This window comes from Letharia lupina (assembly GCF_014066315.1).
Source record: "Letharia lupina isolate WasteWater1 chromosome Unknown contig_10, whole genome shotgun sequence".
NCBI lineage: Eukaryota > Fungi > Ascomycota > Lecanoromycetes > Lecanorales > Parmeliaceae > Letharia > Letharia lupina.
In genome coordinates this window covers 2,068,614-2,090,471 of record NW_023502979.1, presented here as the reverse complement: position 1 = coordinate 2,090,471, position 21,858 = coordinate 2,068,614, and the positions used below count along the sequence as shown (strand labels likewise).

At 49.2% G+C, this 21,858-nt stretch overlaps 8 protein-coding genes across 8 annotated transcripts; 4 read left to right on the top strand and 4 right to left on the bottom strand.

Annotated features, from left to right (window-relative positions):
* Positions 1-1,218: 1,218 nt before the first annotated feature.
* On the bottom strand, positions 1,219-2,385 carry HO133_000597 (uncharacterized protein; the record flags this gene model as incomplete). Its single annotated transcript, XM_037291536.1, has 1 exon — positions 1,219-2,385. The coding sequence occupies one exon, from the start codon at positions 2,383-2,385 to the stop codon at positions 1,219-1,221; it is 1,167 nt and encodes a 388-aa protein (XP_037152971.1).
* A 2,910-nt stretch (positions 2,386-5,295) lies between these two features.
* Positions 5,296-7,089, top strand: HO133_000596 (uncharacterized protein; the record flags this gene model as incomplete). The annotated part of the gene is made up of 2 exons (XM_037291535.1): positions 5,296-5,511; positions 5,587-7,089. The coding sequence occupies 2 exons, from the start codon at positions 5,296-5,298 to the stop codon at positions 7,087-7,089; spliced, it is 1,719 nt and encodes a 572-aa protein (XP_037152970.1).
* A 2,192-nt stretch (positions 7,090-9,281) lies between these two features.
* HO133_000595 (uncharacterized protein) lies at positions 9,282-9,921 on the top strand (the record flags this gene model as incomplete). The annotated part of the gene is made up of 2 exons (XM_037291534.1): positions 9,282-9,406; positions 9,462-9,921. 2 exons carry the CDS (start codon positions 9,282-9,284, stop codon positions 9,919-9,921), a joined length of 585 nt encoding a protein of 194 aa, XP_037152969.1.
* Positions 9,922-10,793: 872 nt separating this feature from the next.
* On the top strand, positions 10,794-11,971 carry HO133_000594 (uncharacterized protein; the record flags this gene model as incomplete). The annotated part of the gene is made up of 2 exons (XM_037291533.1): positions 10,794-11,191; positions 11,236-11,971. The coding sequence occupies 2 exons, from the start codon at positions 10,794-10,796 to the stop codon at positions 11,969-11,971; spliced, it is 1,134 nt and encodes a 377-aa protein (XP_037152968.1).
* Positions 11,972-12,733: 762 nt separating this feature from the next.
* Positions 12,734-14,311, bottom strand: HO133_000593 (uncharacterized protein; the record flags this gene model as incomplete). The annotated part of the gene is made up of 2 exons (XM_037291532.1): positions 12,734-13,555; positions 13,610-14,311. The coding sequence occupies 2 exons, from the start codon at positions 14,309-14,311 to the stop codon at positions 12,734-12,736; spliced, it is 1,524 nt and encodes a 507-aa protein (XP_037152967.1).
* Positions 14,312-15,222: 911 nt separating this feature from the next.
* HO133_000592 (uncharacterized protein) lies at positions 15,223-15,911 on the bottom strand (the record flags this gene model as incomplete). The annotated part of the gene is made up of 2 exons (XM_037291531.1): positions 15,223-15,576; positions 15,642-15,911. 2 exons carry the CDS (start codon positions 15,909-15,911, stop codon positions 15,223-15,225), a joined length of 624 nt encoding a protein of 207 aa, XP_037152966.1.
* A 2,355-nt stretch (positions 15,912-18,266) lies between these two features.
* On the top strand, positions 18,267-19,009 carry HO133_000591 (uncharacterized protein; the record flags this gene model as incomplete). Its single annotated transcript, XM_037291530.1, has 2 exons — positions 18,267-18,330; positions 18,405-19,009. 2 exons carry the CDS (start codon positions 18,267-18,269, stop codon positions 19,007-19,009), a joined length of 669 nt encoding a protein of 222 aa, XP_037152965.1.
* A 1,012-nt stretch (positions 19,010-20,021) lies between these two features.
* HO133_000590 (uncharacterized protein) lies at positions 20,022-20,913 on the bottom strand (the record flags this gene model as incomplete). The annotated part of the gene is made up of 2 exons (XM_037291529.1): positions 20,022-20,112; positions 20,174-20,913. The coding sequence occupies 2 exons, from the start codon at positions 20,911-20,913 to the stop codon at positions 20,022-20,024; spliced, it is 831 nt and encodes a 276-aa protein (XP_037152964.1).
* Between the last annotated feature and the right edge of the window lie 945 nt (positions 20,914-21,858).

The following is a 21,858-nucleotide window of genomic DNA, read 5'->3' as shown; positions in this document are numbered from 1 at the left end:
GAGTAAGTAGATAAGTAATCTTTAATAAGCGAACTTTAATAAGCGATATCTAAATTTCTTATACTTTAATAATTATAGAACTAAATTTAATAATTCTTTTCTTTTCTAAAAGCTTATATTTCGTTTTATAATTATTAAAAAAAATCTTAAAATTTTAATAGAAAATAAAATAGTTATTTTAAAATTAAATAATATATATCTAATTAGAGCTATCTAACTATCGAGCGAGCTTTAATAAGCGATATTTAAATTTCTTATACTTTAATAATTATAAGACTAAATTTTAAGATTTTTAAAAATTTAAAAAGTATAAATAGCGTTTTAAAATTTAAAAAAAAATCTTAAATTTTTAATAGAAAATAAAAAAGTTATTCTATATATTAATAATATATATCTATTTTTTTAATAAGAGAGACGCGATAAGACGAGATTTTAATAGTTATAAATATTAATTTATTTATTTATAATAAGTTAGCCGATTTAATTAAAAAGCGTAAAGAATTTAAATTTATAATTAGCTATATATATAAATTTAAGATTTTTAAGCTTAGCTCTATCTTATTCTTTTATATATATTAATAAAAAGTTATTATATATATTATTAAGTTTTTAATATTTATAATATATCTTATATAGTTAATAATATTAACGATATTAAACGAATTAATTTTAATTTAATAAATATAATAATAGTATAAATTAACTTATATTAAATCTATAATTAAAAGTTCTAAATTATAGATATTTTAATTAATTAATCTCTATTTTAATTTTAATTAAAGATTACTTTAAAGTAATATTAATTAATTAAATATCTTAGCTTATTAAAAATAGATTTACTAAGATCTTAACGTTAAGTTATTTAAAATATTACTCGTATTATATACTTAACTCGCTTTTAGCGAGAAGTTAATAGATTAATCTCTCTTAGCTTTTAAAGAATTAATATTAACTACTCGATAAAATATTAAAGTCGATATTATTTAAAATTTACGAAGTATCTTAAGCGTTCTAACGAGGAGAATATTTAGCATGCTTATGAAGAGCTTTATCATATATTTTATTTATTCTCCATATATAAATTATAGTGTTGCTAACAAATTTCGACTTGCTCGTCTGAAAGTATGTCCGAGCAATATTGGATCAATGAAGGGGCAGCACTGACATCAACCTTCAGCCTCCTTATCCACCTGTTGTGATGAAATGTGATGCAACTGCTCAGGGCATGACAAGTGTTTCTCCAACATTCAATAACCCGAGCTCCTCTCCCCAAACTTTGCCATCCTTCTCGCACGCCTCTCTGAACCGCCTTGGGGGCTCCGTGACTTCCTCGAAGTACTGGCTGATTCCGCCTCTAACAGTTCCGTAGTGCATGCCAATGGATTTTCTGCTCTTCAAATCCTTGTGCAAGCAAAGGCTATCCTCAGGGTTGCAATGTATGGGAGACATCAAATGTCTAGGGGAGTAAAGTCCAATTGGTAACATGCTGAGATCGAAAGGGCCAAATACTTCCCCTATTTCCTTGAATGCCGGGCAAGATGGCCTGTCCAACTCTTTTGCTTCTTTGGGCACATACCGGTAGCCAGTGTCGCCAGCAAAAAAGACCTTTCTGGAGGTGCTAGCTTGAGTGGTTGCTGAAGAGTTGCTGAAAGCTCCAGCGTCCAAGACCCAGGAACACCAAAGTGTAGATGCCTGGTCCCATATACCTCTGCCGGAAAAGTGTTGGGAGGGCGTACAGGTCATAGTCACTGAGCCCATGCCTGGTACATCAACCTGGACGCCTTCCCACCAATCTAATTCGGTAACCTCGGCGCCACCAATGCCAAAGCCCCGAAGTCTAGAAGCGTTCCCTAGTGCTACCAAAAAATGCACATTCCCTTTCCTGCTTGCATAAATCTTCAAAAGGGTATCTGAATCCATGTGATCATAATGATCGTGAGAGATGACGACCAAATCGACATCAGGCAACTCATCAAGCGTGCAAGGGGTGGGAGTGTAGCGCTTCGGTCCAGCCCACGTCACTGGACTCGTCCTCTCGGAAAACACAGGATCGAACAGCACCCTCACTCCTCTTCCTGCACCTTCTGAAGCCGATGTTTCGACCAGGAAGCTTGCGTGGCCGATCCATGTGGCCTTCAGACCCTCTTTGCCTGCACCCCAGTCTGGCTTCTGGATAGCAACTAACTTGTCGCGCGATGGCACTGGCTTGAAGTCACGGTTGCGTTGAGATGTTATGAGGAGGTCAAGAGGTGAGTGCTTGTGAAAGGATGGCCATGGGTTGGTAAAGGAGGTAGGTGGGTTGCCAATGTGATGAGAGGGTTGAGAAGATTCTGCTTTTCGAGGCACCCTTGTAATGGTAATGGAAGTAGCGGAAGCCATAGCCATTATGCTTTGTGTTATGGAGCGGAGGAGATTGGTCAGTCGGTACTTTTAGTCTACCCCACCTCTGACTGCCAAGAAGTCGGCAGTCAGTCAACCGACTCTCGATAAACCGAAACCCTAACCCTACTTCCATCCATCTTCTGTAAGTCGACGGACTCGACTCGACTCGCAAGCTTCTGATCATAAACATACTTCGTAGACAATATGTTAAAAAGTACTAGTACATTCCTGTGTCTGATCTGAATCTGTGCGATGCATAGTTGCTGATGTTTTGTTCTAGCTCTACCTGCCTGACGATGGGTGCCAAACGCTCTTGGCTCATCCAAATTCTCACGAGGTCGATCTATCGAGCTCGTGATACGTAGTCTAGAACAACACTTGGAGTGTGTCGATTCTCGCTAATCTGGCTTGGTTTCCCTGGCGCTTGAAGTTTTCTAGAAAGTCCCGAGAGTCATGGTAACAACGGAACACCAGATGGGAGTACTCTTCCGTCGAGGCTGCGCCCGCCATCGCAACGGTGTGGCGCAGACAGTTGAATTAGTGCTCGAGTGTACTACGCCATAGCCACAGCCACATGGTACCAGTATGTTTGACGTTAGTGGTTGAAGACGACGAATCGCTCGCAGTGCGTACTGCATTAGCAATATACCGATTGCTTTGACTTCGACTAGAAAAGCCATGATGAGATGGTTCAGTTTCGATGAACGATCCCAGTTTAATTTAATTACAGACTCCTTATGTGACCCGTTTCGGCCATACCGCTGCTACTGTTATCATAGCCATTGGAAGGGAGTAGACAGCATAAGGTAGGAAGGGGTTTCTCATCTTGGCAGGATTGTCTCTCAGCTTAAGCTAAATTTTTTCTCTCGCGATTCTCCAGATATCGAGAGATCTACACAAAAGCCTCAGGTGGTGCAGCGACCTGATTGTTCGGCCTAGATCTCACGTCCCAGACTCTTTTCCTCGTCGCATCTCGGCTGAAGTTTTGAGCCCTGGCATCCATAAACGTGGAAGAGTCTAGCCCTCAACAGTCAGTGATTCAAAGGCTAGATTTCAAGTTCACCCACCTCAGCCATCTGGAGTCATATTCAGTGGCCGCATTTTGCTCGCCTGGGAAACTTCCAGCACAGGCTTCTCAATGTCGTCAGCGATGCAGTCTCCCAGGTGGGAATAGGCCGAGAATTGAAAGAGCACTCGGCAAAGCCTGCGAGAAAAGTAATTGCCCGGCAGACAATGCATAATGTAACTGCAGATTTGGAGAACGCTTCTAACGAGCTGATCACCGCGAGTGCGTAGCCTGTGGGTGGTTGGTGTCTGAACCTGAAATGCGTCTTAATCGTCCGATCAATCCCAGATGCCAATAAGTAAGAAACATATCGTATTGCACGAAGCCGTCAGCCTCTGAGCATCTGTCATTCGCATTGCGAACTTAATTCCCTTTCGTAGCCGGCAGGAGCCGATTTCAACAAAACCCGCCAGATCGGACAAAACAAACTCTTGGATCGCTCGGCAAGAACGAGAGATCTGTATGAACAAGGAATCGGCGAATCCTGGGTACAGAAACAGACTCGGCACCCAATTAGTTTAGACGAATCTAGTGCCGCTACCGATACGCAGCTCTCTCCTTCTTCGAGTCGTGATGCACGTTGCCGGATGAGCTCGAATCGCTCAACTGAGTTGAAGTGCATCTTTCCAACAGTGGTGACTAGGCACTGGAAATGCTAGCCTACAAGCGGTATGCGGCGCGAACTATGGTCAAGATTTGTTGAACTGACTTTCAGATCTGCCTGCCTTACAGATATCTGACATGAGTGACCAACGTGCCAACTTCCTCGATGGCTGAGGAAAGCGCAACGAAACTATGCGTGACTCCACCAAATACGCACGCTAATCCTCCGACTTTTTGTTCACTCCAGGTGTGTCTACCTATCTTCCCAACAGAGTGGTGGGCTGACAAGTGTGCAAAGGTGGCCTGGCCATGTCTGTGTTGATACGAACCAATCAGTGATGAAAAATTGGATTGGAGATTTTCCACCTGCCTTTTTGATGTTGCCGGTTCTCCATGCCAAGAGCGCCAAGAGCGCCAAGATGTCCGGCTGCGCTCGGGCCTTCGGGAAGCTCGGTACTTTATTTGTGTTTAAGAGTCTTGGCAGCCTCGCCGTCTCCGCCAACTTTTCAAAAAGGCAAATTTGTACGACAACTAACACAAACAGCGCATGCTTCAGCACAAAAATATTGCGAAGCGGATGCATCAGAGGAGAAAAAACTGATATGATCGTCAGCAGATCGGACAAGCCCGGGGTGGAAAATTCGCTCCTATGAGTCGAGTGTAGGTACTTGTACGTGGGGAAAGACGTGGGTGGAAACTCTGGCGAAAGATAAGATCCTGTTTATACGGCCGTATGCAGTCAGCCCGCTTCCCCGACTACTTCCTCCGTTCTGCACATTCTTAGCCTCTTCAATTCTCGATCGAGTGCTTATACGGTACGTAGGAATATGTGTACCTAGTTCCATGCAGGCTGTCAAGTGTCATGCAGCTCTCATGCGCACGAACGGGCCAGCAGATAACACTTGCCAACCGTTACGCGAGAATGCTACCTCGCTCGCCTGGCACATGCAGCCTGCCAGCCATCCGATGTATTAAGCACACGTCTACATACCTCCCTACGATGATCTCTCAGCTTGCAGATTTCACATTCATTACAGCGCTGCTCATTCCTACATACACAATCTCTTCTCGGCTTCATCGGCAGATAGCCTCGCGCAATGGTCTTTTCTCCGTAATCCTCCTCGGCTCTTTGCGGTAGTGCCAAGGGTAAAACCACTCTTGAACTGCGAAGTCCGCTCCTCTAGTCTTCCTCTCCCTTGCCAAGCACCGACGACATATGAACTACTCCTCACACCATTGGCAATATGGACAATTACGAGAAAGTCCGATCGTCTTCACAGTCTCCTCGGTCTCCGCTCTCGCCAGGTTCTTCCCGCTTTGATACTCGTCCCCAATGGCGACAAAATCGAGTTTGCTATGTCCTTGAAGGCCTTGGCACTTTGGTCGTGCTTCGCCTACGATCGTTGATTATCATTGCGCTGCTTCTCATCATAACGTCTGGTGTCCTCACCCTGAAACCAGTACGTCCTCCGAGCGACCGAGGCCATATATTGGTCCGTACCGGAAGCTTTGTCTAACTGATTCTCTCTCTCTAGTTGCCTTCTAAATACACCACCATTCCCGCCAACACCACCTGGGCCAGCAATGAAGCCTCTAAACCCTACAAACCGATCGCCCCACCAGACCACCCCCTTCACATCCTGATACCTGCAACAAAACAGGATATCAATCTGTGCAAACTCCTGTTCTCCGGCTCCATCCTCGGCTACCCCACTCCAGTCATCACAGGATGGGGAGAAGACTTGGACGAGAGTCAACGAAAGGGGATGACAGGGGGTGGAAGTCATCTACTGAAGATATCTCGAGTTCTCGAATACCTGGGCAACCTAGGGACGGAGCACGATCAGGACCTTGTATTGATGATGGATGGCTACGATATCTGGTTTCAGCTTCACAAAGATCTCCTCATAGAACGCTATTACCAGATCAACGCTGAAGCCAACAAACAAATCAAAAAGCGGATGGGCAGAGCTGCTAAGATCGCAGGCATACAGCAGACCATTATTTTCGGCGCCGGCAAACGGTGCTGGCCCAACGAGATTCACACAGTAGCGTGCTGGCCACTTCCACCATCACCTCTGCCCGACGACATGTTTGATGGCAATACCGACAATCCAGTCGGATCCCGCCCAAACCCATGGTCTACCACTCGCCAGAAATTTCTCAATTCGGGTCTCATCATGGGTCCTGTCGCTGATATGCGAGCCGTGTTCGCCCGCGCCGAAGAGATAGTGGAAAAGTTGGGTGACGACCCAGAACCGGACGACAACGGTAGCGAATGGAGCCAGAAGGTCTACCACAATAGCGACCAATCCGTCTTCAACATGATCTTTGGCGAGCAAGAATACCAGCGGGAGGTCATCCGAGTTCGTCACATCTCATGGCTCTTCAATCCCATCCAAAAGCTCCAGCAATTCTTCGGGAAAGACCTGTCAGATACCGACTGGGTCTTGGAGGGCACGCGGATCAGGAATATCCTGAACCCACCGTGGAAACACATGGAGGTAGAGCACCTCGATGGAAAGCCCCTTGAGTTCAGCATAGGCCTTGACTACTGGTCTGACATAACCTTCCAAACCGCAAATTCGGAGCGTAATGGCGGATGGATGAGCTACAACCAATCCCTCGAACCACAAGTCCAGCACTGGGATCGCTGGGACTGCAAGCCTCATCTGCGCCCTCTGCCTGCGGATGTGATGAGTTCGCAGCCACCCTTCTTCAATCAGGGAAACGACAACCGCGCTCTCTCAGTCAACGCAAGCTGGAATGATGTTCCCCTCTACACCCATTACTGTGACGGTGTTGTACCGGTCATGCTACATCACAACGGTGACAAAGCCTCGAGAAGCAACAGGTGGCATAAGATGTGGTACTACCCGTATGCGGAGGCTATGTTCCGAGCACAGGAACCGAGACAAGTGGAATCACTTGTGATGGGGAAGGTCGGCAAGGAGTCGGTGGGGCCGGGAAGTGCATTCAATGATAAGGGTGAAATTGTGGAGTTTGAGAAGGCTTGTCAAGGCTGGGACTTTCACTGAGGAGAGTGGCCCGAGATTTGTACCAGGATGATGTTACGTTGCTATTATGAGAGTTCTGGGGTGTGTAGACGTAGGTAATGATAGACGCATGTAATGACTTTCGATATATAATCAATCCCTACCACAACTCATACCAAGATACCATTGCCCATTGCCCCATTTCCTACGGAAGTCTGCACCGAAAGGTTTGAACAGCAAGATTTCGGCGCCCGAAGGGCGGCACTATCGAGCCCGGAAGTATCGCCCGAAATCCAGTCCGGGTGCTAGCTCAGGGGTCCCAGCTAAGGTACCTTACAGAGCGTTTACTAGCGTGCTGTCCAGGACTTTTGGCCCGATATGCCGTTGTTCCGTTTTGAAGCGGAGAATATTTCGCCGACGCAATCAGACATACCATGATACCATACAGACAGAGCCATACCAAGATACCGTTACCCTCTTTTTATAGCCAGTCAGAGCTGCACGCATGGAGCATATCGAGATGAGAGGCGGGGGACGGGAAGGCGGAATTACCGATTTAGCGTATTCAAAAACGTCTGGAATGCTTGGCACCGGAGATCTTTCACACCACACACCCAAATTCGTACTGTAGCATAGAAATCTCTCCGCAAAATCATTCAAATCAAGTAGCCACATCGCAAATAGTCGCGTTTAATCAATTTTGAAGCTATATAACCTCAGCTATATCTCCCAAACGCACCAATAACGCAGCAGCCACAGAACCGCCGCCGTCGCCGCCCCTCAGTCGCCGTCACAGTAAGAACTACCCCCCCATAACTACTGAAATAGCCTCTGCTTAAGAAGCTCAGAAACAGATAAATTGGGGGCTAAGTGTTAGCAGCAGCCCCTACGGGAGCCCTGCGACGGCCCTACGGGGGCCCTACGAAGGCCCTACGGGCCAAGTATTTAGGTCCAAATAGGGGTGTCTGACTGTCAAGCGCAGACACCCCCGGGACCAGGCTTTTTTAGCTGAGTTGCTAACACTGAGGAACATACCAAGACTTCAGTATAGCTTCATCTTTTCATTTGGGACCTATACTAACGATAGCAGTGTTATTGAATAATTTTGCGGAGAGATTTCTATGCATGCTACAGTACGAATTTGGGTGTGTGGTGTGAAAGATCTCCGGTGCCAAGCATTCCAGACGTTTTTGAATACGCTAAATGCGGCCCTTCTCTTTTGCACCTCGCAGCCTTTTTTGTCTAGGGTAATCTTACTGTTGTAGCCAGTAATCGACACGACTATGGTGCAATCAGGGGCTGGATTGTTTCAAAAAATTGTTTCAACAGCCGATCAACAAAAAGCATCTGTAAAATGACACGCGTATGCAGCACCAAAGTCATCCCCTGCATACTCGGAATCCACCATGAGACGAGGCTGCAAGGCTGATGGCATCATAATGATACCTAATCTCCCTTCTCACTTTTGTACGAAAATGTTCACAGATACCATGGTCAATCTTCTCCGCCCCTTGGCTAAATCGCCAAGAATAAGTCTGTTTGTTTTCGAAACGGCATGCAATCAGCGAGTTCGACGGCGTCGGTCGTGGTCTCTTCAGTCCTTGTGCCCTTCTCATCCGTCTCCGTAGCTCTGCGATTCAAAAGCCGGAAGAGCACAAAAGCTGGCCTAGGTCTGGACGATTACACCATTCTAGCAGTGAGGGTGAACTCCTTCAGTTCACGATTTGAGGAACTTGCTGTGCGGATACCAATATTTGGAAGATCGTCCAATATGCTGATGCAGCCGTGACGATATTCGGCGCTGTCGCAGGTGGCGACGGAGACTCGATAATACACCTCGTAGAGCATCCATCGGAAATGGCCAAATATGCAAAAGTGCTCTTCTTTCCGAACTGACTTCTTGTACGATGGCTGATATAATCTTTGGAAGATACATTACACGGGGCCTCTGGTTTTTGCCATCATTATAGCCCTGGTCAAAACATCAACACTGGTTCTCTACAAGCGGATTTTTGTCAGGACGCGCTTTCGACTCGCCTGCCACGTGATGATGGCATTGACGGTGGGCTGGCTTTTGACATCCATATTTGTGAGTACGTCGCCAGCAATGGGATTGGACCCATCCAACAAAGACATCAACCCATGGCGAGATGTTCGCATATAAACCTGTCTCAAAAGGTCCAAAAAATCCAGACGGCCCTTTTCTTATCAACTATACTGGATTTCTGTTCTCCATGACTGCGATCAACATAATACTGGATGCCATCGTCGTTTGCATGCCTCTGTCTGTGATACAAACTTTGCACATGTCCTCAGCCCGCAAAGCTCAGGTGTCTGGAATCTTTCTACTGGGCTTGTCGTAAGCTCTGTCGATTCTGCTATCCTTCATGCATATACTAACAGGGCCTCTCCAGCTGCATTGTTACCTCAGCGGTACGGGTTTACTATTTTGGAATCTTGAATGACGTAGCCAATGGACCGGAGACCGAAAGCCAGCGTAAGCCTCAGCTGATTTGGAAAAACAATAAGGCTGGCTCGAAACGCTCAGTCGACAAGTCCTTAAGGGCGACTGTCACTGTAACCATAAATTTTCTCATTGAAGCACAAACATCCACCAACACTGCATGTTTGCCGACCCTAGCACCACTATTCCACAGTAGCCGACACGCAGCATCCGAAGCCCGAACATGGCGGTCAATGCTATCTCTACGACCCAAAGTAAAGACAAAGTCGTCTATGGTTCACAGCACGGACGTTGAGCAGGCGGGTAAAGATAGTGGGCGCGCCTGGGAGCACTCAGTATCAGATTTAAGTCACGAGGAAACAGTGGCTGGTGACAGCAACGTGGAGCTGAAAGTGATGGACGTCGTGTAATATTCGCTGCATCGTATGATATATTGATCATGAGCATGACGTTGCTGGGCATATTTGAACGGGTAAGGCGCTGTAAGTAATGTTACTGCCCAACTACCGATTCACTAATCAATACATCTCAATACTCCGTCGATCAGTGACTACAAGCGTTGACCAGGGTAAAACGTGACTTCGGTGCACTGGCTGCTACCTCCGTTTTGGTTGAGTTCCAGAGAGTCTTCTGTGCCCACTGGTATCTTTGTCATTCCTCTTCTTCTTCTCTTGGCCCTTTTCTAAGCCTTCTTACCACCAATTCCAGCCTGAGTTTTTAGTCGGCCAACGCGGCCTTTCTCTCTTTGTGCTTCCGTACGAGATGCCCAATCGGTGACTGCTATCAACTCAACGTCAATTCTAGCCGTCGATCTCATAGTCTGATTCCAGAAGTTGCAGTGTTTGCTCGTGTTGGAAGTCGCTTTTCCTAAGCGCACGGCGCCTACACACGCTATCATCATTCCACACCAGCCTCGCTTGGTCTAAGCTTGTAAGTCACGCTTGACAGCATCTCGTGTGGTCTATGAAATACCTCACCCCCTATTTTGACCGATCATTTGGGAACAAAAGTTAGCGAGTCTGGCCAGGAAAAATGCTAATTGAGGCTAGAACAATTTTAAGCGAGCTGCAGCACCCTTAGTCCGGCTTACACGCATATGGCAGGACTCCATATCGACACCTAATACCTCACTCTCTGCACACATGACACCTCAGTCCCTGAGAAAGAGGCAAATTTCACGGGTGCGGGTTATATTACCCTCAAAGCGTCACAGGTATAAAGCAAGTGCCAATCTGCCGATAAAAAAAGGGAAGCATCACTCGTCCCAAGCACACCTTCCACGATGGTTTCCCTTCCCGACACCATCCATCTTGGCACCATTGTCATCCTCCTTCTCCTCCTCCCAGCCGTACAATCGACCGTCGTCCTCCCGAAACCAAGCGGCCCCTACAACACACGCATCACCACCGCAGAATTAGTCGACAAAACCCGCCTCGACCCCTTCGCTCCAAACCGCACCCAGCGAGCCATCATGGTCACCGTCTTTTACCCCATCACAAAACCCTCCGAATGCGACCCACTCCGCACCGTGAACTACATGCCCCTCGCCACCGCTCAATTCTGGGACCAAGAATTCTCCTCCTACGGCATCACAAACGCAACACTCGAGAACTTCCGATCAGCACCTGTCGCCCCGACGCCCCCATCTCGCCACCCAGCCACAACAACTCCCACCCCATCGTAATCTTCTCTCCCGGCATAGGCGTAAGCTGCCAACTGTACAGCGCGATCGCCGCCACGGTCGCGAGCACCGGCTACGTCGTCCTAACCATCGACCACCCCCACGACGCCTTCATCGTCGAATACCCGACCGGCCCCCCAACCTACGCCGCCAACATCAGCAGCGCTGCACAAACCTCCCTCGACCTCGCGACTCGCGCCTCCGACGTCTCGTTCCTCCTCGACCAACTCGGCGCCAACGATACCGTCCGTGACGTCATCCCCGGTGCAGGCCGCGGCCTCGACGTCCGCCGCGTCGCCATGTACGGGCACTCGTTCGGCGGGGCGACAGCCGCAGCGGCGATGCTTTCGGACCACCGCATCGCGGGCGGGCTGAACATGGACGGGACGTTCTACGGCGCCGTCGTCGAGCGGGGGCTGGATCGGCCGTTCATGCTCTTCAGCAATCCGAAAAGCATGCCGAACCAGACCTTCTACGGCGATGACTCGTGGGCGGAAACGTGGCCGCGGCTGCGGGGATGGCGACGGGAGCTCGCGCTGGCTGGAGCTGCCCACAATACGTTCTCCGACATCCCGCTGCTGACTAAATTGCTGGGACTGTCGCCGTTCAATGCGACGAGCGTGACCGGCTCCGCGCTTGGAACGATAGATGGGGCGCGAGGATTCGATGTGATCACGGCGTATGTGGTTGCGTTTTTGGACTTTGTGCTGAAAGGGGCGGAGTCGGAGCTTCTGCGGATGCCGAGCCCGCTCTATCACGAGGTGACCCTTGTGAGGTAGACGGCCTGGACGGCGTGCAGTCTGGATAACTGGCCAACCGTTCTTCAAGACAGGAGCAGTCGCGATAGAAGTTGTATGATTCTAAACCTTGTCCTTCGTGTTAACGTTGAGAATATTTGGAGGGGCTCCAACCACTACAACTCCCACTTCTTGTGACGTCCTACTTAGAACCAGCCTCATACTCCACTGCTATGACCCCAAGTAGCGTCGATAGCGCACCGCACCACCGCGGCATATCGGTGTCGAATACTCTCTGCATCGACCATCGTTTATGTTATTTCTCACAGCACTAATAGTTGATAGGGTTTGTCTAGCCAATAAGACTAGTGGGCCTTAGTCACAGTAGACATCAGGCTCTACACCAGTCATACATAACCAGTCATCCTTCTACCTCTAGACGTACCTCGTTGGCTCCTCTTATTTCTCTAACGGGACAAACAGGTACTCTCCGGGATTCAATCCCTCATGAACTGACAGTTGTCGTTGTACCATCACCTTGAAAATGTCGCACGTGACGGAGGTAGTAGGCCCATGGTCAAGGAGAATGACAGTCGCAGCAAGTCAACAAGTTGGTAATCATGTGATAGTTCGTCTCGTTGCTGGATATCTATGAGACTTGAACATCTCGAGTAACGCTACAAACTATGATTTCCTCGTAGAATGTCATATATCTCTCGGGTCTCAAACCCGCCGCCAATGCTCCCACGAGTATTCGCTCCTCCCGTGACCACCATCCTGCACTCGTCTCCGCCGCAAATGCACTCACTCCTTCCCGGTCAGGACGCTGTACTGTCCGCCAGCGCCAGCCCAAACCAACTTCTTGTCCTTGACAGCCTTGTTCTCGATGAGGGTCGCCAGCCCGACATCATCCGTACCTCCCAGGCCCAGCTGGCCGCTCACACCAAAACCCCAACTGTACGCTTTGCCTTCATGAGTCACCGCAACGCAGTGATCGGAACCCGCGGCGGCGTGGACAGCATTGATACCAGGTACCTGGGTCGCATTCTTGAGTATTCTTGGCTTCTTTTGCGCATCACGTATGATGTCGTGTTCAGCAAGGCTGTCAACGCTCAGGCCGAGGGCGTTTGTGTCAACACGACCCCACGTCAGGCATGCACCACCGTCTGTGACCGCGACACTGTGATGATTTCCACCACTGATGCTGGTGACTTTCCCGTGGCCTGTCAGACCATCGATCGACTGCGGACGCAGAATGTTGGCGAAGTCCTCTCCGTCGCGTTCATCAATGCCAGTTTGGCAGTAGTTGTTTGCTCCCCAGCCGTATACGGTGCCGTTTCGATGGATGGCGAATGAGTGGTCCGCACCAGCGCCAATGTCCATGACGTCTTTTGGCAAGCCAAAGGTTGCGGGGACAAGTCCACTCTGTTGGAAGCGAGCATTGATGCGACGGCCCAACTGGCATTGCTCACCAAATCCCCAGGCGAAAACGCAACCCTTGTGATCAAGGGCGAGTGCATGGTTACTTCCAGCAGCGATCTTCGTGATGTTTCGCAGGCCAGATATGAGGGTTGGTCGGTTCTGGACTGCCATGTCTGCAGAGAAATGTAAAGCGCCGTCGCTTGTCTGAGCATAAGTATTAGTAACTCGTTCAGGAAACGGGGAAGCAGAGTACTTTACCTTGAAGGTTCCCCAGCCATAAACCAGACCTTCCTCAGTAAGAGCAAAGGTTGCATTGTCACCAGCAGCAACTTGCGTGAACACTGTGTTGGCTGGGAAGCAGGAACTGTCGATTGCGGTTGGCGATGATTCTTTTGGGTTGAGCTCGCTCTCTGAATTGTCGCTATCTTGGTCGTGGTCTCCGCCGTCCATGTCCTTCCAGCCGCCGCCCCATTCCGTGTCTCTTCCCAAAGCACCGTGGTCATTGACTCCCCACGTAAGGATCTTGTTTTCGTTCGTGAGAGCTACACAATGCATGCCACCTGTTGCCATTTGGACAACCCCGACGAACGATGTAGAGAGGTTTGGGTTCAAACGAGGCCTCACAACATCATCGGTGGAGCATTTGGGCCCGAGTCCGAGTACGCCTGAATCGCCCGACCCGAAGACGTACACATTCAAGGTATCAGTGGCGCGATGGTTGAGAATCAGCTTGGGTTTTGGGGCGCGGGTTGTGGATTTAGATGCAGCTTTGGAGGAGTTGAACTTGCGCGACTTGGTGACCGCAGAAGAGGATCCCAGCTCCTCAGCCTTGCGCTTGCTTGTGCGAGTATTTTTGTTTTCTGAACCTGCAGTCTGAGATGCAAATGATGCTCTGGAAGCAGTTTTGGAAGCAGTGGTCGCTGTCTTCTTCGTGCCAGACAAGTTCTTTGGCGCAGCCATTTCGATGGTAATTGTTCTGGTGAGATTGATGTAGATTGTGCAGATGTGTGCAATGCTGTGAGAGTGTTTGAGACTTGCAGAGATATCTGTGCTTTGGAATTGAGTGGAAGTGAGGTTGATGTTAAAAGGTTGGGAGTAAAATGTGAAAGATCATGGTTAATATATGGTAATGGCGCACAAGACGTCGGGTGGAACAATAGACTCCCAGCCATCAGTAAGACAATAGCAAGGCAGCGGCAAGACAATAAGATAGGGGTTGAATGAAGTCAAGAATGTGTTAATAGCTATTCGTGAATAGACAAAGGGATTCTCACCAGACAAAGGCCGAACACTCACCGCTTGCTGTTGGCCCACTTATTTCTCGCAACAACGATGCCAGATATATGATATATATAGGAGTGTAAGAGTAACTTCAACATATCCCAAAGCTGAAATCAAATGCAAGATTGTTTTGACCAGTCTTGGCGCCTGCGGGCACCAAGGGAGCCCTAAAACACGGCAGTTCGGCTCTTAGACGGGATTTGCAGATCTTCTCCTCAGCGTCTCACCGGCTACTACAGTACGACTGCTCTCTCTCCTCTGAGGGAGTGTGTACACGAAGATACCATGTCTATAAATTCAACATAGCTGTCACCTATATTGCGAGTGATGCATACAGAGTCTCTTGACCATGGCGCCGCCCTGGCGCTCCTGTCTCCAAATCTCCAGCACTATTGAAGTCACACAACTCCTTCAGCACGAGCGTGAATGCTTCTATTTCCGAGGCCCAACGCATGACGACAAACTTGCTTTCTTCATGATGCACTTTAGACGGAACGACAAGAAAGTGTGAAGCAGAGAAGAGTCACATCATGTACAGTCGCCCGCGGCTTTTCGCCCTCTCTCTCCCACCGCCTACTTTCCCTTCATTTTCATACCTGGTACAACCCCCACCGTGCCAATTCTTCCGCAGGCACAATCGCCCACAACCCAAACAGTCCCTGCGCCCGCTCATGCACAGCCTGGACCTTGAAGCCGAAATCCATCTGATGCCCGGCCCGCATACCCGTCTGCGCCCGAACCCCTTCGTACGCATGGCACATTTCGTGCAGCGCCGTCGACCACATGTGCATCCACGGATCCCGGATCACGTCGCGAAGGAGAAGGTTGTGCGCGTGCAGCATGATGCTCATTTGGCCGACCCTGCCGGTTCCCACCGTCGCGCCCAAGGCGAAATCTTCGGGCTGCACGTGGGTGACAAAGGCGTCGGGCGTCCGCCATTGGAACTGGACGTTGTGATGGAGTGGCCGAGGAAGAATATCATGTCGAGATCGTGGAAGGCTTTGATTACGATGTCGGGACTCCAGAGACTGTCTTTCAATGCCGAGCGGAGACGCTGAATGGCCGCAAGTTCAGCAGATGATGGCTTTCGGCTCGGTTTGTTGTGATCCACGACTTCTTTCGTCGCTTGGGTTTGGCTTACGAAGGGTCCAAAATTGCGGTCAGAAAATGTGCTCATTGCATCGAGCTCTTCCTGGCTGACATCGTAAGGAGTTCCTCGATCGGCCTTGACTTTCAAGAAGGCTTCCCGATAGAGCTCCTTGCCGGACTTTGTCGGCATCCTGGATTTTATTTAAAGTTGGACTGGTGCGAGTCCTTTGCTGTACACTGCGGGTTGGTTTGTCGATGTTGGACCGGCTTGCAGTGATGAAGAGAACGAACGTTTCCACCGATAAAGACTTCTACAGTTATTTCGGAGATGTTTTAAGGCTTGTGTTTTCGACCCATGTATTGCTTTTGCTGTGCACAATGAAGCGCCCTTTGTACCTTGGGGAACAATGGTCATTATGCCATTGGATGGGGCTTTCGAAGCCACTCGGCTGGACAGGTAGTCCAGTCTCGTGATCCAGACGCGAGAAGGCTTCGCGGTACCTCCGGTACCATGCAAGATCCGCGGGTATAGTGTCAGGCGTGCAAGATACTTGAAATTTCATATTGACATTTTCGTCTTCTTTTCATAAGTATGATTGGTGCCGCGGGCTGCATACATAGTGATTATTCCGAAATATGATCTACCGTCTCCTTGTGAGTCTTTCCTATAGACTACTCTCGTCAGCCCTTTTGTGATACTACCTCGCTGACGCCTTTATTCGAATGGAAGCGGTCGAATGTTGACCTCAAAAGGCGGCAGACAGACTGATATCAGATCCACAGATCTCTCCTCGGTTCGATCTCGCCTCGGTATGATCTCCCTTAACCCTCCGAGGACTTCACCATCGAGCGACGTACGACATTAATTTCTCGGCGAAGAAGTCTCTCCGGAAGCGTGGGATCATCAAGCCAAGAGACTTGTTTGTGCTGCTATTCAAATTAGTATTGCCTGGATGCGCGCGAGAACATCTCTACTACTCGCCTAGTCTTTGTCTTTGTGGTAATTCTTATACACGTCACCTTGTGGCAATCCCCGGCGCCTACCCCATCTACCTATTTCGATGACCTTCGAGATTATTGTTGATGATAGCAACGGCAAGATTCTGCCCTTCCATCGTTAATGTAGCCTCGTTCTCGTTCCTGCTTCCAACAAACCACTAGGATGTTTTGATATTTGAGAAGACTGGTATAGACATGCCTGGAGGCGTTGCTCTTCACGCTGATGAGAAGGAGATGTCGCGATGGCTATGCGGCTGGGTCCCGCTCTGGACAGTACTCATTGTAAATTGCAAATAGTACATTTGTTCTTCATTCTATTCGCACCCGTTCTTAAAGCAGATATCACGAGATTTTCAAGTGCATACGCTACCAGTTTCTCACACTATTCTCCTTTCGTCCTTTTCTTCTCCCAAGTCGACCCACCCAACCCTGACCCCAGATCAACCAATTCAGAACCCCCAGCCATCGTCGCCGCAACCTCCTTAATACTCGCATTACTCAAGATAAACACCCCCGACACCTCAGCCTTCAACTCCCTCTTCGCCCACCCTCTGAGCTCGATCGCAACCAACGAGTCCAACCAAAGCGCGTGAATCACTTTATTCTCGTCCACACCACGGACATCCAGACCAGTCGACTAGACCAATTTTGCCATGAGCGCTGCTTTGACGACGGCCGTGGCATCATTCTTATTACTAGCTTCACGCAGACGTCTTTTTAGCTGTGACGCATCGCCGCCAGTAGCGCGGGCTTCCTTTATCTCTCTGGAGTCGACAGTGTTCAAGTACGAGAATTTGGCATCGTTCGTCCAGCCAAAATCATAGCGCCACTGCGCTCAATCATGCCTCCGGTCCCAACCCCCGTGATGGTTTGACTCGGAACGCTCGTCTCATCTCTACCATATACCTTCCGGGTAATAGCGGCCTCGAGCACGATGTGCAGCTCGTGTTCCCTCATGCCCTCGAACCTGGAGTTGCGCAGTTTGAACATATGTCTCCACTTTTCGGCGACAACGCCTATGTCACGCATTCAGCCTAGATCGATTGACGTCGCTGCTTGACCTCTTGCTCGGCGATGGAGTGCAAGCGCGTCTTGGTAAGCGGTGGCCGCAGCATAATTGGCTTGGCCGCAGTTGCCGGTGATGCCTACGAAAGAGGCGAGCATGATGAAGAATGCCATGTCATGCGGAAGGCAGGAGTGCAAGTTCCAGCTTCCCTGAACTTGGGGCGCTGTAACGGCTTGCCAGTCTTCGGCGATCGTGTTTTCGAATGTGGAGTCGTGAAGGTTCATCGCACATTGGATAACGCCGCGGATTGGAGGGAAAATAGAAGCGCAAGATGCAATAGTCTCTTCGATTTGACGAAGACTGCTGATGTCGCATTGATAAACGCCGGTCTTGATGCAAGCTGACTGAAGAACGTCGGACACTTGGGACCGCAGCAATTGAATCTGAATTCTAGGCAATGGAGCAGCTGCTTTGTGGGTATTCACGGTACAAGTCCCCCACCATGTGGCGCTAATCGAGAGTTCCATAGGTGAGCTCGAGATGAATTTTGGAGAATACGACTTTTTCTATCCAGACGGTGAAATAGACACCACACCCACGAGCGGTGAGTCAGACGAGGGCTTGTGATCATAAAACGGCTCAGTAAGTCGGAACATATGCTGAATCTTCGTATAACAGATGTTCGAAAGCTATACCCGCCTCCCTATCGATGCTTCTACGAGGCAAAGCCCAGCGTGTCGCAACTGCTTCGAGCCCACGAGTACCTTACCGAGGTTGTGGAGGAAGACGGCCCTTTTGAGAGTATATCGGGTTTTTCACAAAGCGCCGAAGTCGCTGCATCTCTCCTGCTCTACCAAGCGTGGGAAGTGCATTTCAATTTCGCTGTGTTCATTGGCGGTACAAAGTCATTCGATGTCTCTGCCCTCGCTTCTGGGAAAATCTCAAAGCCCGTCAAGATGTGTGCAGGCACACATTCTACGAGGATAAATGTTCCAACCGCCCATGTGATTGGGAGAAGCGACGCTTGTCGTAAATCCTCGAAAGCGTTCTTAGAGTTGTGCAATCGGCGGGAGGTCAAGGTGTGTGATCATAAAGGTGCACATGTTGTGCCGAGAGGACAGGAGGCAGTGGAGGACTTGACAGCTGCTCTCAATTGGGTGGTCGATCAAGCGATGTATCAGGTAAATAAGCGTATTGCGAGAGTTGAAGGGAGGGAGAGACTGAGTCTCAAAGAGGCGACAACCAGTCGTTTTGATCCATGCCAGGAGCTGCCAGTACTATAACCGTAATGAGGCAATTGCAACAATGGGGTCTCGAGTTCAATACTTACGAAGCTCAGTGTAGGATACCTCCTTCGGACGCCCACAAGCTTTGTTTTGTTTTGTTTTTGTGGCTCTATGATTCCCGCCTGTACCGAGATTTCCATGTGAAACACGACGTCAGAAAGCTGCATGAGATGTTCGAACGTAGCCGGCCTCTTTCCTACTGAGGTAAATTCGACCTAACTCACCAGGAGGTAGAATGGCTTTTTCTTTGGAGTATTGTATGTGGTCTTTGATGTTGTCTCACGCATTCATGAAGATTCCCAGATCGGTCAAAGTATATCGGAGCTGAGAAGGCCTAGCGGCATCATCTTCAGCCTGATTGGGAACTGTTACCTAACTCTCTGAAAGGCCAGTTTGGACCGACCTGCAGCGGCTCAACTCATGATGGCTCTCGATAGGTGTACCTCGTTACTACCTATTTGGATCTGTGAGAAGGGTGCTGCTTTCACTTGGCAGTTGGAGATAGTTGACTGCTACGGCAAACCATAAATGGCCCAGATGATGTTCATGGCGCCCTTTGAGCCATTCGTGACAAATGCATGCACGGGGTACCCGTCTGCGTTGGACAAACATGGCGCGGTTTCAGGGGCAAAGTTTGATGATATACGTGCCAATGGAAGATGCCAGATGGTCCGAGACCGCCCCGTCAGGTATACAGGAACGAACATAAAATTTTGGGCCACCACAAACGCAGTACTCTAGCATCTCCAGACTTTTGGAAACGCCAATCCCACTTCATGAGAGCAAATTCGGAGAGAGTGATGTTGGGAGGCAATGAAAAGTGGTAAGGATTGCGAACGGGTATGCGAGCAATTGGACCATTTAAGATAGGTAGCAGACTCTTGATATTGACACTATTCACCAAGCTGTACATCTTTTTCATCATTGCCAATAAGATGCGCAATACACCGCCGTACCAAGATACTTGCTATCAAGCCCAGCATACCTGCTTCGACAAGCCAGGCGCGACTTATGCTCCTTTGACAGCAAGTAAATCCTTCAAGTCCATATCCTTGGTTGTCTGCTCCCTCACAAAATCAGCCACCGGATTGACCAAATGGCTACGATCAGCTTCCATGCCACGTGCACACGGAAAGGTCTCTTCCAGTACGGCTTCCCCACCGCATCAACAATCGCCTTCGCAACATCCTCCGGGTCGAATCCTTCGGCTCGACAAGGATGGGTCCATCCAAGATGCGCTGGTGATAACCCTTGTACGCTCCTTCCTCGTACTCAGCATTGACCGCCTTGTCATCGGGCGTTGCAGCGTGGGCGAAATGGCTGGTCCCCTTCCTGTAAGCTCCTGGCACGATGATGGAGGTTTCGATGCCCCAGAGAGTCAGCTCGCCTGCATAGCAGACAGCAAGCGAATCCATGCCGGCCTTGGCTGCGAAATAGGGGCCAAGATAGGGCGGGACACCGCCTCGGGCGCTGCTTGAGCCGACCCAGACGAGCAAGCCTTTGCCCGCTTTGCGCATGTGAGGAAGCACAACGCGATTGAGACGGTGGGTCCCGACGCAGTTGACATCGTATTCGGACATTAGCTGCTCCGGGGTAAAAGCCTCGCTAGGTCCAAAGCTCATGTGGCCGGCATTATGGATCAAAACGTCGATTTTGCCCGCTTCTTTCAAGACTTTGTCGATGCCATTCGTAAGGGACTCTTCACTAATGACGTTCAAGGCCACAGGGCGCATGTCGACCTTTTCCTTTTCGACAAAGGATTCGATGCCTTGGACGGAGGCGTTGCTGGGGAAGGGATCACGCATGCCAGCGTATACTATATGACCGGCTTTAGCGAGGGCTTTGGCGGACATATTGCCGAAACCGCTGGAAGCACCAGTGACGACGATGACTTGAGACATCGTTGAGGAGTATTTTGAGATATAGATGCTGAATCGCTTCTTGGGCCGGAAGGTGTCAAGAGAAGATATTTGGGCAAAACAGTAGACTTCTTGGTTTGTAGACAGAGGAAAATAACAATCGACGCGGAAATGCCTTATCTTTTACAGACCGCAAACATTTTGCGGTGTGGATCCACCTCAAAGGAGATATTATGTAGAGGCCGTGTACGGTCCGAGGGTCCTCGAGGATACGAAGATGGCGGCGGCACGGCTCGACGGTTAGGCTTGATAGGGTAATTCATGATAGCTGACTTCGTATGTCCGCAGCCACGTGAGTAGGACCTTGTCAGAGCCCACTGTGTCATTCGCTCGGTTGATTGATCAGGAAGTGTGAAGAAAGAGAGTGGAGGTAAGGAGTATTCTCGGTGATACCGTTAATTGAAAACCTCAGTCGGACCGAATGAGCATCAATGTTGGAGTTCCGATGCCGGTGAATGTCTTGAAAACATCGTATTGTTAAAGCAAACCGGAAGAACTGTATCCGTGATAGCAAGGACGCATGATTACCTATTAGGACATTCATTTCTTCAAGGCTGCGACCAAAGGCGTTCTAGGTTGCTCCGAGACTTAATTTGGTAGGTTTTGAAGGCTTGCAGTCATTGCCGAGGGAGAGATCGAGAATACTTGGAGTCTCTTCATCATCGTCATCGATACAATTGGCGTTGTAGGAGAATCTAACAACCTAAAGTAAGATATATAGGCTTTTCGCTATGGGAGTATTACCAGACCGCTGAGGAACGCTCATCGAGGGGGCCATATTGCACTTATAGAACCATCGGGTAGGACTAACGTGGTGGCATTGTCGTGGAAGCTTTGAACCAATGATTCCTGGCAAGTACCTCTGTGGCAAGGCGTGTTTTGAGTGGGGCTTTCAGTCAGTCGACGTTCCCAGGCATGTAGAGAGGG